The 14,856-nt window shown below is 43.1% G+C and overlaps 1 protein-coding gene and 1 long non-coding RNA gene across 2 annotated transcripts in view; one reads left to right on the top strand and one right to left on the bottom strand.

The window, feature by feature from the left end:
• Window positions 1-10,340, top strand: part of LOC148348712 (uncharacterized) — a 231,247-nt gene extending 220,907 nt beyond the window's left edge. Inside the window, exons 2-5 of the long non-coding RNA XR_015847618.1 lie at window positions 559-740; window positions 7,043-7,183; window positions 9,721-9,776; window positions 10,178-10,340. This is a non-coding gene — a long non-coding RNA (uncharacterized LOC148348712). The remainder of the gene's footprint in view (window positions 1-558; window positions 741-7,042; window positions 7,184-9,720; window positions 9,777-10,177) is intronic.
• Window positions 1-12,843, bottom strand: part of LOC148348711 (uncharacterized) — an 86,821-nt gene extending 73,978 nt beyond the window's left edge. Inside the window, exons 1-8 of the mRNA XM_088322326.1 lie at window positions 12,768-12,843; window positions 10,918-11,054; window positions 10,100-10,219; window positions 7,357-7,473; window positions 7,035-7,221; window positions 4,921-5,086; window positions 3,815-4,037; window positions 557-730 (exon numbers count right to left, since the gene is read on the bottom strand). Coding sequence (XP_088178452.1) covers window positions 557-730; window positions 3,815-4,037; window positions 4,921-5,086; window positions 7,035-7,221; window positions 7,357-7,473; window positions 10,100-10,219; window positions 10,918-11,054; window positions 12,768-12,843 — 1,200 coding nt within the window. The remainder of the gene's footprint in view (window positions 1-556; window positions 731-3,814; window positions 4,038-4,920; window positions 5,087-7,034; window positions 7,222-7,356; window positions 7,474-10,099; window positions 10,220-10,917; window positions 11,055-12,767) is intronic.
• Window positions 12,844-14,856: the final 2,013 nt, after the last annotated feature.

Genomic DNA, 14,856 nt, shown 5'->3' with positions numbered 1-14,856 from the left:
TATCATAACTGTTATTATTAATAATAATATTGTTGTTATTATCATATTCAACAGGGAAGATGAAGGGGTAGGGAAAATAAGCATTTGCTTCTTACTACCCCTTTTCGAACATGTTATGTCACATTATTTTGTCGTTGAGTTATTGTTTTTGTTCTGTTTTTATTTTAATGTTCGAATAAAGTTTTCATTCATTCAACAACTTAACAAAGCGGTTTAAGATTGCACTGTAAAAAATACAAACATAAATAAAGCACATCATTTTATTCATCATTTAAGACCTGGGTCAATCGGAGGATACCTTAAATGAGAAGCCCTCTAAATGCAATTCAATTGCAATTCTGTGTTTTATCGAACATTTACAGTTATTTTGTTACAGTTGTATACTCTCAGTCAGTTAGGATGTTTGTAAGGTAAGTTCAACCCCTTTTCACGTTTCTCACGGGGTTCTGGTCCCCAATAACTGAGGAAATTCTGGATTCACATAGTGTTAACTATGAAGTCGACATCATTTTTCGGATTTTGAATTAGTAAGCTTGGTTGAATATTGTTTACTTACAGGGACGGTGACATCGATGGCTCTTCTCTTGGCCACCTGAGTCTTCCCATTGATGTAAATGGGTTCCATCGGTTCCGGCGTTATTTCCTGAATCCGATAACCGTCGAGGAAACCCGTCACCAGGCTCGGCCTCACCAGGAGCTTCAGCTGATGCCACGTCCCATCGTAGAGAGCCTGAGGAAAGGTAGACACAAATACTGTGAAATGACCAAAATATTGTGGATTCAATATTCATTTTCAAAAATTGGGGGCCAGATTTGGTAAACTGAAGATGTGTGAGGGCCCGGCATTCTTTGAACAGTTCAATAAATTCTGCCTCCGTCAAAGATTTGCAGTGCTTGGCGATCAGCGTCGAGACCTCGTAGTTCGCCTTTGTAGAATTTTCATTTGACTTGTGAAAAGCGCCGTTTCGGCGTTTAAACAGCTTCCAGTTGCTCCACCTTTTCACAGCGTTCCTTTCCAGTTCGATTTTGTAGTCGGCATGGCAGTGCCTCTTGATATCATCCATCTATTATGTGTACCGCTTAACCTCAGTAGGGTCGCGGGGGTGCCGGAGCCCATCTCAGCTATCTTGGGGCAGTGGGCAGGGGACACCCTCAACTGGCAGCCAGGGCACACATGGACAGACAACTCACTCGCTCATTCACACTTAGGGACAATTTGGACCGGCCAATTAACTTAACATGCATGTTTTTGAAATGTGGCAGGAAACCGGAGTACCCAGAGGAAACCCACGCAAACACGGGGAGAACATGCAAACTCCACACAGGAGGTTCGATCTCAAGACCTCAGAACTGTGCCGCACACACGCTAACCACTGCACCGCTGTGCTGCCCCCCCTTGATATCATATTCTTTGAAAACAGCCACAGTCTCTTAGCAGTTGTTTGATTTTTCAGTGAAAAAAATAATCCAATACCTGTCCTGAAAATGGCGGACCTCACAGTCAACTTTCGTTTTTTTTATTAAAGAAGCCATTCTTACAGAAAGCCAAGGGTAAATTGGCCATCATGTGGTGAAAAGCTGATTTATTTTCTTATATAATTCATGCGTTTGTTACCTCCCGTCTTGATGACTGTAATGCCCTACTCTCCGATCCCCCGAAGTCCAAAATCAAGAGCCTTCAGCTGGTACAAAATGCTGCAGCCAGGCTTTTAACTAAGACAAGAAAGTTTGATCACATGACCCCGATTTGAGCCAACCTTCATTGGCTCCCTGTTAGCTTGAGGTGTGATTTTAAGGTTCTGTTGGTAGTATACAAAATCTTCCTCATTTTGAGTTTTCCTTGCCCCCATGTAAGTTTTAGATCAGGGAATGGCGTAATAATTAGTCTGTGGTTTGCAATAATCCGTGGTTTGTGCATCCCTTTGAGACTCTTTGTGATTAAGGGCGTCACAAATAACATGACTTGACTGATTTTGAGTTTTTCCTTGCCCTCATGTAGGTTTTAGATTAGGGGATGGTGTCATAATAGTCTGTAGTTTGCAATAGTCTTTGATCTGTGCAGCCCTTTGAAGACCCTTTGTGATTAAGGGCCAAACAAATAAACATGACTTGACTGATTTTGAGTTTTTCCTTGCCCTGATGTAGGTTTTAGATCAGGGGATGGTGTCATAATAGTCTGTGGTTTGCAAAAATCCGAGGTCTGTGTAGCCCTTTGAGACTCTTTGTGATTAAGGGTGTCACGGATAAACATGACTTGACTGATTTTGAGTGTTTCCTTGCCCTCATGTAGGTTTTAGATCAGAGGATGGTGTCATAATACTGGTTTGCAATAATCTGTGGTCTGTGTAGCCCTTTGAAGACTCCTTGAGATTAAGGGCCAAACAAATAAACATGATTTGACTGATTTTGAGTTTTTCCTTGCCCTCAGGTAGGTTTTAGGTCATAATTAGTCTGTGGTTTGCCTCTTTTCTCCACGTTATGACAAAGGCCAAGTAATAATTCCATCACGGTCCATAACTGGCTCCCAGGCCGGACTTTAGACCTTCCTGTCCTACATCAACGTGAGAAGAACAGATGGCACATTGTTTCCCGATTCCAGCCTAGGAAAACCAACATCTTCGAAATGTTAAATCACGGGCCACCATTTTTCTGCCCCGTCCCAAAAAATTTGAATCAAGCAAGTGGGAAAAAAGGAATAATGGCGACCTTGTTGCGTAAACCACAATTCAGTCCAGGTGTCTCCAAATGAAGGAGGCGGCAGAAATGGGAAAACAAGAAGAACCTGGCTGCTGTCTGACAGGACCTGTTATTAGAAGCTGCCGTGGAAATGGCGGCGGGTGTTTTCCAGAAACAGTCAGAAAGGATTTCCTCTGGCATCCTTCACGTTTCATTTTGGGTGATTCGTTCGAATTAATCCATCATCCATTCATGTCGTTATCAAGTCAAGCCATGTTTATTTGTGACACCTTTAATTTTCAAAGGGCTGGACAGACTACAGACTATTATGACACCATCCCCTGATCTAAAATCTACATGATGGCAAGGAAAAACTCAAAAACCTCAAGTCCAATCCAGCCTTGCTTATTTGTGTGGCCCTTAATCACAAAGAGTCTCAAAGGGCTGAACAGACCAAAGACTATTGCAAAGTACAGACCATTATGACACCATCCCCTGATCTAAAACCTACACGAGGGCAAGAAAAAACTCAAAAACCTCAAGTCAAGTCATGTTTATTTGTTTGGCCCTAAATCACAAAGAGTCTCAAAGGGCTGAACAGACCAAAGACTATTGCAAAGTACAGACCATTATGACACCATCCCCTCATCTAAAACCTACACGACGGCAAGGGAATACTCAAAAATCTCAGGATGAGTCAAGTCCTGTTTATTTGTGACACCCTTAATCACAAAGAGTCTCCAAGGGCTGCACAGACCACAGATTATTGAAACCGCAGACTATTATTACACTATCCCCTGATCTAAAACTGACATGAGGGCAAGGAAAAACTCAATCAGTCAAGTCATGTTTATTTGTGACGCTCTTAATCACAAAGAGTCTCAAAGGGCTGCACAGACCACAGACTATTGCAAACCACAGACTATTTTTAAACCATCCCCTGATCTAAAACCCACATGAGGGCAAGGAAAAACTCAAAACAAGCGCTGTTTGTCGTGGAAAAGCCATTTGTCCCAACCTTCAGCTGCTTGCTATAGAGTAATCCTGTTACTCGGTGACTTTTTGGAAGAAGTAGTTTTGTAACTATATACGTTTTTGGAATTAAAATGGCCGACTCTGTTCGGAAGAGCTCACCCACCTCAAATCCCTCTTTGAAGACGATACTCTGTTCCCGGTTCGGTATTCTGGTGGTGGTGAAGGTGAGACTTTTGTTCTTTCCGTTGAGTGTCACTGCCACTTGGATGGTCTTGTCCTTGGAGAGCACCCTCCACAGGTCAAAATTCAACTTGGCAGCCATTCCCTTGAGGCGAACCGTGGCAACAAATACGTAGGATGGAGGAAGGCCCTCGGGGAAAATCTCTCTAGTACGAGGAAAAACAAGAATACAGAGACTTTTCAGTACGTTGTGGGACATTTTGTATTTCTAAATCTCTATACTTTTTACTTGAGTAGATTTGTGAAGAAGAAACGGTACTCTTATTCATTAGGCTACATCGAAGCCGTTACGAAGTGACTTCGATTCCCACCACTTAAATACGAGAATTTCTCCAAGGGTTGCTTTTTTCTCTCCGGTGAGAGCCACTGTGTGGCCCAAGGCCTGCCTCTTATAAAGGGGCAGTGTCACATAGCAAGGAGGTGGGTGTGTGATTGGCCGTCGTTATTTGGATAACTACTTTTGACTTCTACTTGAGTCATATAATGATCAAAGCGGCTCACGTCTAGTATCCCGGACGCTAACATGGAGCTACCCGGAGGTAACCGGCTTCAGCGCTGTTAGACAGAGACACAAAAGCCTGCGGGAAGCGGAGAGGAGGCTGACTCGCTATGTACGTGACCACGAGGTGGTGTGACCCTGGGCACAAAGATTTCCATCTGCTGCAGGGACATCGAACTTTTGGCCTAGCCTGTGACGTCATCCACTGCGCTGTTGCTAAAGTACAACACAGCACCCCGAGGCCATCCTGTTAAACTGTTGATCTGCGACACAAGGGTACTGCTGGAAGTATGAATTTCCCTACGGGGATGGAAAAAGTATCTATCTATCTATCTATCTATCTATCTATCTAGGCATCTATCTATCTATCTATCTATCTATCTATCTAGGCATCTATCTATCTATCTAGGCATCTATCTATCTATCTAGGCATCTATCTAGACATCTATCTATCTATCTAGACATCTATCTATCTATCTATCTATCTATCTTCTGAAGTAAGAGTACTTTTCCTCCTCACTAGGTTCTACCTGGTGTCCTCCGATATGTCGGCGGAGGCAGTAAGAGCGAAGGCGGTTTCGGACAGCAGCGAGCCGGGAATTTTCTTGGCTTTTTTCTGGACGTTCATGCCCAGCATCAGCTCGAAGCCTTTCTCGTCCCGGGACGCTACCGGAATTCTGGTGGGACAGACGGATTCTGGAAAGAAAAGGAAGAAGTTGCAAGGGGCTTTTTCAAACAGCAGTGATAAAAACATTCCGCTGTTCTTAAAGGGACAGTGTTTTATAGTTGTCCACTAGATGTCTCCGTCACGTGTAGTGCAACCAAATACCGTTCTGAGGAACTACGAACTACCGAGGAGATCATTTCTTCCTCATGCCATGAGGCTCTTGAACTCCACCCGGGGGAGGAAAAGCCCACTTTAAACCCCACCCCAACATTTGCATATTACCCTATTTATTTTCCATGGCACTATTTAAATACTCTGTAGCAAAACGTGACATTGGGTATTTTTATTTTTATTCTATATCTTTTTTTTTTTTTCCAACACAAGTATACTGCTGGAAGTGTGAATTTTCCTATAGGGATGAATAAAGTATCTATCTATCTGTCTATCTCTCTATCTCTCTCTCTCTCTCTCTCTATCTCTCTCTATCCCTCTCTCTCTATCTCTCTATCCCTCTATCTCTCTCTCTATCTCTATATATCTATCTAGACATCTATCTATCTATCTAGACATCTATCCATCTATCCATCTATCTATCTATCTATCTCTATATCCTATCTCTCTCTCTCTCTATCTCTCTATCTAAAAAGCAATGTTTTCTTCTAATTGCTACCCAGCCTTTCTAGATGAAAGACAAAAAGAAGGGGAAAAAAGATTCTTGTAAAAAAAAAAGAATAAAAAGTAGGGAACAGCAAATAGGAAAAAAGAGGCAAAAAATGAAAGTGTGAATCACAAGAAAGGTAGGAGAAAAGAAAGCATGGATAGAAAAAAAGAGAAAAGAAAGGGATTAATGAAAAAGGACAAAAAACAGAAACATTTTTCTCTTTTTTTTCTTTGTTTTTCTTTTCTTCTTCTCCCTTTTTCTTTTCTTTTTAAATGTATCTTTTCTTATTTTTTTAAACAAGGACCATTTTAGTCACTTTGAGTTGTATTTTGTCTTCTTCTGTTGTGCTTTTAGCACTCATTTTCGTTGGCAGGACAGAATACAGTGACATAAAGTGGGAAAATATCTATTATCTTGGGGGCCTAATTCGCACCCTGGCTATGAGTTCGAGACCTGGTCTAGAATAACCCCAAACAGTATTTTTTGTGTAAATTGATCTAGAAAATTGGATCAAATTGACCCAGGGTTAGTCTATTTTTACTTAATCCTGGGTTATTTTTAACCCAGGTGTTTTTAGAGTGAAGACTCAATTTATTTTTACCCAAACCTGGGTTATTTTTAATCCAAAAGTTTTTACAGTGTGTGTTGTTTTTCTAAATTAAACCCCACAAAAATGATTATGTTGCCTTTTTTGTACCAAATAATACTTCAAAATTTTGCTGAAAATGACTCCATTCCAAAATTGGTAACTTTATACCACAAGGGTCATTTTGTCTAGTTTTTTTCTAAATTAAATCCCGCAAAATTGTGAATTCAAAAGAATTCTGCAAGTATGAGTATTTTTGTTGAAAAAAAAAATCACTCCCAAAATCGATTTCTTTCATACTAAAAAACTCTAACGGCCTGGCGTTGCTGGGAATTCTACTTGGTTGAGGTTGTTGGGGCTGTGGTCTGTTGAAAAAGCACCAGAGAGCCACTAGGGAGTGCCAAAGACCCACATGGCAGCATGCATCTCTAGAGTCACTTTTAAACAAAAAGTAATGCTTATTGATTTTGTTGGTAGGTTTTGGGGGCACCTTGACCCAAAACCTAGCCAAAAACACTTCCAGGAGTCTATAGTACTACTGTGTAAATGTTCAGGAAAATCGATTCTGCAGTTTCGGAGCCTATGGGTCACATATCAACACACACGCATGCAAATGGTGATTTACATAGGAGTTTAGACAGTCTTGGTCCTTTAAAATAACTGAAACATTTTCTTTTTTTTTTACTTCATTTTGGATTATTTTGAGTGTTTTTATAGTAAAGACTCTTGCCTTCACAGAGCCTCTGCTCCATGGAGTCCCGGATACGGTCGATGGTGGTGTAATCTTCGGCATAGAGGACATAGGTGGAAGACGGCTTGTTAGCGATGGAGACCAGCTCGGAGTTTGCGATCTCGTTCCCGACCCCGACGGCGAAAACGGTAACGCTCTGAGCCCGTGCCTCCACGCTGGCATCCACCTACGGAAAAACGGGGTCGCTTTAACCGAAAAACGTCATGGCTGTTATTTTCGTGATGTCGTGGTTTGGAGAGACGAAGACAAAGGATTATGTTATGTGCAGGGTGTCGCCATAGCGGTTCAAAAGTTGATTTACCACGTCGTCTTGGGATTTGCCGTCCGTGACCACGACGGCGATGCGGTTCTTGACCGGGTTCGCTCGCCGGGACGTGGCGAAAACGTGGTCCACGGCGAACTTAATGGCTCTGCCGGTCTGCAAAACAAGATGGATAGATACTTTATTCACACTTCCAGCAGTTTCCTTTTGTTGTTTATTAACGGATTAACAGGATGGCCTCGGGGTGCTGTGTTGTAGTTTAGCAACAGCGGAGTGGATGACGTCACACGCTAGGCCAAAAATTCGACGTCCCTACAGCAGGTGGAAATCTTTTTGCCCAGGGTTACACCACCTCATGTTCACGTGGATAGCGAGTCCACCTCCTCTCCGCTTCCCGCAGGCTTTTTTTTGTCTCTGTCTGCCCTAGCAGCGCTGAAGCCGGGTAGCTCCACGTTAGCGTCTGACACCGAACACGTTGTCCTGTTTAAGACTTTGCACAGGCTCAAGGCGTCGTTGCCGTGATACAGTTTTACAAGTCTCATCTCATCTCATTAACTGCACCACTTATCCTCAGTAGGGTCGCGGGGGTGCTGGAGCCCATTCCAGCAATCATCGGACAGTGGGCAGGGGAGACCCTGAACTGGTTGCCAGCCAATCGCAGGGCACACAGGGACAGACAACTCGCTCGCTCATTCACATCTGAGGACAATTTGGACCGGCCAATCCACCTGAAATGCATGTCTTTGGAATGTGGGAGGAAAACCGGAGTGCCCGGCGGAAACCCACGCAAGCACGGGGAGAACATACAAACTCCGCACAGGAAGTCCGGTAGCTGGATTTGAACCCACACAGGAGGTTCCCAAGACCTTAGAACTGTGCCGCACACGCGCTAACCACTGTGCCGCCGTGCTAACCAATTCATAGATGGATCTTCTGAAAAACGCGCAAAAAAATCTAAATAAAATGAGTGAAGCAAAACTAAAAGATCAGAAGTCTCGAAGATGGAATGCGCTCTGCTTCGGAGCAATCGATATAATTACATAGAGTCCAAATTTGGCTCATTTTTCTGCTTTTTAAACTGCCTGTATTTTCTTTCTTTGTCCTCTGTGTCTAGCTCCATTCTTAGCCAACACCTATAGAGCCTTTTCCATGTTTTAAAACAAGTCTGACGTTGCCAAGCTGCGTGTGCATTGTTAAAGCAGAATGGCAGAATTCATGTCAGTTTATAGCAGCGCATCAACATAAAGAATCATAGCTCATAGATTTGAACAATACAAAAGAGCAGCTTCAGCGACAGACTGCTGTCACTGTCTTGTTCCACGGACAGACTGAGGAAATCATTTCTTCCTCATGCCATGAGGCTCTTTAACTCCACCCAAGGGAGTATAAGCCCACATTGAACCCCACCCCCACATTTGTATATTACCCTATTTTTATGACAGTGTGTATTTTCCATAGCACTATTTAAATATTCTATATCAAAATGTTATATTGGGTATTTTTGTATTCTATATCTTTATTTTATTAATTTATTTTTCAACACAAGGATACTGATGGAAGTGTAAATTTTCCTACTGGGATGAACAAAGGATCTATCTATCTATCTATTTATCTATCTATCTATCTATCTATCTAAAATATGTGATAGCAGCCAGAATAGCCACTTTAGTCAACAACAACAAAAAATATTCTGAATATTGGCGCTGGAATTCTTTCTTTGAAAGAACAGACGCTCCCCCTACATACAAACATTCGAGTTACGCAAAATGGTAAATCCGAAAAAAAATTTCGGTATGTCAAAAAATATCCGAACATTGCTGTAAGTTAGATTTAGAATTGTGTGCACCTTTTTCCGAGTACCGGGCGATGATGTAGTACTTCTTTCCGCCACTACTGGCGTGTGGCGCTGTGAGAGCTCATCCGGCATTCACCCGGAAGAAGAAATCCGTTTCCTCTTCCTAGTTCGTGTGTAAACATTCTATACTGTATCTCCAGCGCCCTTAGAACTTTGACATTTTTATTGTTTAATATCTCGTGCATCTGTTCAATACGGTTAGTGCAAAGTGTAAAAAAGAGGCGAGCCATTTCTTTAGAAACGAAAGTGGAATAAGAAATCCTGATGCGGTTGAGAAAATGGTCAAAATGCTTTTGTTCAACCACTTTCTACCACCGAGGAGGACGTCATCTATCTCTTGAAGCTCATCTTCCAAAAGTAAGTTAGACTTAAAAATTATATACTGTATCTCCAGCGCACTAAGAACTTTGACGTTTTTATTGTTTAATATCTCGTGCATCCGTTCAATATGGTCGGTGTAAAGAAGAGGCAAGCTGTTTCCTTTGAAGCGAAAGTGGAATAAGAAAGCCTAATGCGGTTGAGAAAATGGTCGAAACACTTTTTTTCAGTCACTTTCTACCACGGAGGAAGATGTCGCCTAACTCTTGAAGTTCAACTTCCAAAAGTAAGTTAAACTTAACTCTATTTACCTTTATAGTGCATATTATTTTATGAAACATTTATTTTTTGAGTACAAAAAAATACAGGTTACTTATAGAAGCCGTAAACATACTTATATAAACCTTAAACATACAAAATATAGCACTGAAGCAAATTATGAATGATAGGAAGTAGGGCAGCGTCTGTACTGGAACAATTGGCCTTGAAAGTTCTTGAATTTGGTCATGAAAAAAGATGTAAGAAACCTTGGTTATAGCCATTCTAAGTTAAACCGCGTTGAAAAATGGAACTTTGTTAACATTGACATAAAAAAAAGGTTGTTCCTGCCTGCGTGTTCCCTCCCATGTACGCGATCCCTTTCATGGCCCGGATGAGTTCCGCAGCGCTCTGTTGTTCCCCCAACAGGATCTCTAGTCGAGGAGTGTCGCTGTACTGGATCACGGCCACCTGCAGAAGACACCATTTTCAAATGTGATTATTTTGTTATTCTGACTGGAAATGACAATCTTTCCTGTTGGATGCTGTTAGGAAATAAATATTACAAATGTAGCGTTTACCAAATAGTTTGAATTCGTTATCTGACTCCATTCACCAAACATAAACTTTATTCACCTAACAATGCGTGCTCGTTTCTTTTTGTGAAAAGACAGACAAGAGACCGGCTTTTCTACACGGGGGCAGATTTAATTTCTTAAAGTGTTTAACTAAGTGAACGCCATCGAATTAGTCGAATTAGTCTTCGTCGAGCCTCCTCTCTTGATTGTCCCTCTCCGTCGATCTTCCCAGATCTTCTCTCGACCCACGTCTCTCTCCCAAGCTGGCGTGTCGGCTCTTCCCATGGGCGGGCCAGGAACGCCCATGTGGGCTCCACCTTCGCCCGATGTCTGGACCCCAACGTCACGAAGGCCCCTCTTGCGCCGAGAAGCGCTGATTATCATATCAGTCCTTGTCCCAGTGCCTGTTGTTTCTGTAAACATCATTCTTCACAAGGTTGCAATGACCTCGCCCCACAGCTCAGCCAGTGAATATCTTTTGCATTTGAATGTAATTTGTATTTGATCGTACAAAATCCCTTGTAGTCAAATATATAAAATCCTTCAATGCAAAAAAGTGAGGAATGGGGTATGGAGAGGGAGTGGCGGTACCTGCGTGTAATGGGAACTGATGTCAAACCGGCTGGTGATGTTGATGAGCCATTGCTTGGCTGTTTCGAAATCCGACACGCCCACGCTCCACGAGCCGTCCACCATAAACACCAAGTCATTTACTGCGGTGCTGCAGCCTGAAACGGAAAGATTTCATTGGATGATGTCAGGGAAATTATAGGTTGATCGTAGTTTGTATTTTCCTTTGTATGCTTTTATCTTCAAAAGTACCTTCACGACACCAAAAAGATTACATCCAGGTGCTGTGTGTATTCTTGCAACAATTGTATCCTCCAGGGGCCGGCTAACTATAAATCAAAATGGCCTTCGCTTTGGTGCTGGGAAGTCCAGGTAAGAGCTTGCCTCCCCTTTCCAACTCCCTTGACTTCTCAGTGACGCTTTGTACCATTTGTTTTACAAAGTTTCACTTTCCTTACTGCTCATTTGTTATGTTCTCCAGCAGTATTCCCTTTATTTCTGTCTATCTAGACTATCTATCCATCTATCTATCTATCTATCTAGACATCTATCTAGACATCTATCTATCTATCTAGACATCTATCTATCTATCTAGACATCTATTTATCTAGACATCTAGCTATCTATCTAGACATCTATCTATTTAGACATCTAGTCATCTATCTAGACATCTATCTCTCTAACAACAAAACAGGTCAAGAATTTCCTTGAGGGTGAAAACATTGAATGAAAGGCATGGCCTACCCAGAGGTCCTGATCTCAACCCAAGAAAGAACCTCTGGAAAACCCTTGGTGACAAAATTATGGTCAAGAAAGCCACTAAAATCCCGCAATGATGAAGAGGCTGGAAGAAGGATGGACCAAATCATACTCAATAAGTGTGAGATAGCAGAGCTGTAAAGTGCTGAAGCCATTGTTAGGAAATAAATATTACAAATGTATCGTTTACCAAATTATTCGAATTGGTTATCTGACTCCATTAACCAAACTTAACTTTCATTCACCCAACAATGCATGCTCTTTTCTTTTCGGGAAAATATGGGCTAGAGACCGGCATTTCCACACAAGGGCAGATTTATTTTCTTAAAATATTGAACTAAGTGAATTCCATCGAATTAGCTGAATTATTGTCGAATTAGTCAAATTAGTCTTCGTCGAGCCTCCCTCTTGATTGTCCCTCGATCTTCTTCTGAAGTTTTTCTGCCCACGTCTTTTCACTAGCCGGGGTGTCGGCCACCCCCATGGGCGGGCCAGGACGTCACCGTCACCACCTCGTCTGGACTGGTGCGTCACGTGCGCCGGGAAGTGCTGATTATGGGAGTACTGATTATCTACCGGTAATCAGGGCCTGGCCTTCTCCGTCAGCGTCCTGTTATCAACAGAACTAAACAAAACATTCGCATTCGGAACGGCGCGACCTGTCATTGACTTTAAGCCTTCTCTGTGAAAAATCTTCATTCCATTCAATAAGTGTAACTTGTATAAAATTGTATAAAATCCCTTATAGTCAAACAAATAAAATATAAAATCCTTCATCATTCACACTAATCGATGACTTTTATAACCTCCATGCCAAAGTCATTGTTGTTTTCTAATTTTGATCAGTGCGTTTTCTGAAAAATATTGGTGTTGAAATGCCTTTTTGTGAAAAAATTGTTGCCGTGATCACAATAAAATGTCATTTAACCGTGAAAGGTGAAGATAGCCTCATCTCATCTCATCTCATTAGCTGCACCGCTTATCCTCAGTAGGGTCGCGGGGGTGCTGGAGCCCATCCCAGCAATCATCGGGCAGTGGGCAGGGGATAGTATTTAAAAATAATTCCGTTCTTTGATCCCCGGTGTAGCTGTCAAGAAGCTAACCACGTTTACCTGCTCGGACGTCCTGTCCGCTATCTGCAGCATTCAGCGGAATCAGCAGCAAAATGATACTCCGCCAAAGCAACATGGCGGTCCGGGAGGGCGGGTCCCCTCGGTCCAGTCCCACTCGGCTAAAACGTGAAGAAGAAAAACACGTGAGTAGAAAAGCAACACGAGCTAGCGTAATGTACCGGACTATAAGCCGCGGCTTATGCAACGATGCGGCTGATTGATGCATTTTTTCTAACTGCCGCCAGGGGGCGCCTGAGCAGTAAAGGTAACAGTCTGTTTGGGGTACAAAAGAGAAGAAATATTACAGAGAAAAAGATGAATACCTGTTAAAAAAGAAACAACAAAATTATGGTATAAACAGGAGGCCCCCTCCGTGGAGCGGTGGGTGTGCTCCGTGAAGGAATTACTTGTAATGGAGAGGATCGCATTTCAAATAAGGTTACAGGAGACCCAAGTCGTGGACAGATGGGAAAAATGGATAGATGACAGGGAAAATAAGGACCTCACCCATGAACAATCAAGACTGGACTTCGAAAAATGACTGGAGCATGGAAGATACCTGGAGGGACAAGAACCTAGCTAGAAAATCAAAGATCAGACCCTTGCAAGCACTGGTGTCTTCCATCTTCCTTAGCAAAACTGGAAAAGAACATCCAGGCCATGGAGATGCTACAGGAAACTTCTAAGCTTCAGCTACTTAGCCCATGTGACAACCCAAACCACCAGAGAGAACATTGGACCCTATGGAGGACTGTTGTCAATTGTGCGTGCACGGAAACTTCAGTGGTATGGTCAGGTCACAAGATCATCAGGACTGTTCATTCTCCAGGGCACAGTCTAAAGGGGTAGAAGAAGAACTGGACCCACAACATTAAGGAACAAACTGGTGCCCATAAACAGACCAGGGACCATCAAGGGTGGAGAAAGCTCTCCAGAGTTGCGTCCTCATTGGTGCCTGAGACCGCTGCAGTTAAAAGATATGTGTACCGTGTTCTGAGGTCCCGAGATCGAACCTCCTGTGCGGAGTTTGCATGTTCTCCTCCAGGCACTCTGGTTTCCTCCCACATTCCAAAAACATGCTTGTCAGGTTGATTGGTCGGTCTAAGTTGTCCCTAGGTGTGAATGAGTACCTCGTTGTCTGTCCTTGTGTGCCCTGCGACTGGCTGGCAACCAGTTTAAGGTGTCCCCTTCCCACTGCCCGAAGATAGCTGGGATTGGCTCCAGCACCCAGTGACCCTACTGAGGATAAGCGGTGCAGATAATGGCTGGGTGGATAGTTGCAGCCCGCACGGCAGAGCAGTGGTTAGCGCGAGGTCATGAGATCGAACCTCCTGTGTGGAGTTTGCATGTTCTCCTCCAGGCACTCCAGTTTCCTCCCACATTCCAAAAACATGCATATCAGGTTGATTGGCCGGTCCAAATTGTCCCTAGGTGTGAATGAGCGAGCAAATTGTCTGTCCCTGTGTGCCCTGCGATTGGCTGGCAACCGGTTCGGGGTGTCCCCTGTCCACTGCCCAAAGATGGCTGGGAGGGGCTCCAGCACCCCCGCGACCCTACTGAGGTTAAGCGGTGCAGATAATGGATGGATGTACCATGATATTCTTCAAACTTTAAAAACTCTCTGTGTGTACCGTCCCTCTTCATAAAAATCTCACGTTTCAATGTAAACACCTGCGGCTTATAGACAGGTGCGGCTTATGCATGTGCAAAATGTTCTTTCCTTTAAACATGGGTGGGACTTGGAATCAGGTGCGTTCTAGAGTCTGGAAATGACAGTACTCGTGAGTTTGTCCCCGCGATCCATTTCGCCAGCCCAGAAATATTTCGGCCAACCGCGACGTTGGCCAGACTTAATAACAATGTTGAGGGCCCTTGGGAAAACCTCTATAAACATGGCAGAGGGCATTCCAGGATTCGGACGACATTTTTAAAGGCACAGCGTCACAAAGTATTTTGTCAGAAGCCTCACTCTTACAGTAGCCCCCCCGGGAAAAAGGGACCCCACTTTACAGCATTTTCATTTAACAGTGTGGGATTTGGAGGTTTTTGGCCCCTTCTTACAAAAATTCCCCTACTATTGGACATAAAC

Source organism: Urocampus carinirostris, chromosome 18 (assembly GCF_059441175.1).
Source record: "Urocampus carinirostris isolate Australia breed hairy pipefish chromosome 18, RoL_Ucar_1.0, whole genome shotgun sequence".
In the NCBI taxonomy this organism is placed as follows: Eukaryota; Metazoa; Chordata; class Actinopteri; order Syngnathiformes; family Syngnathidae; genus Urocampus; species Urocampus carinirostris.
Note: the sequence above shows the minus strand (reverse complement) of the source record. Positions and strands in the feature narration are given on the sequence as shown.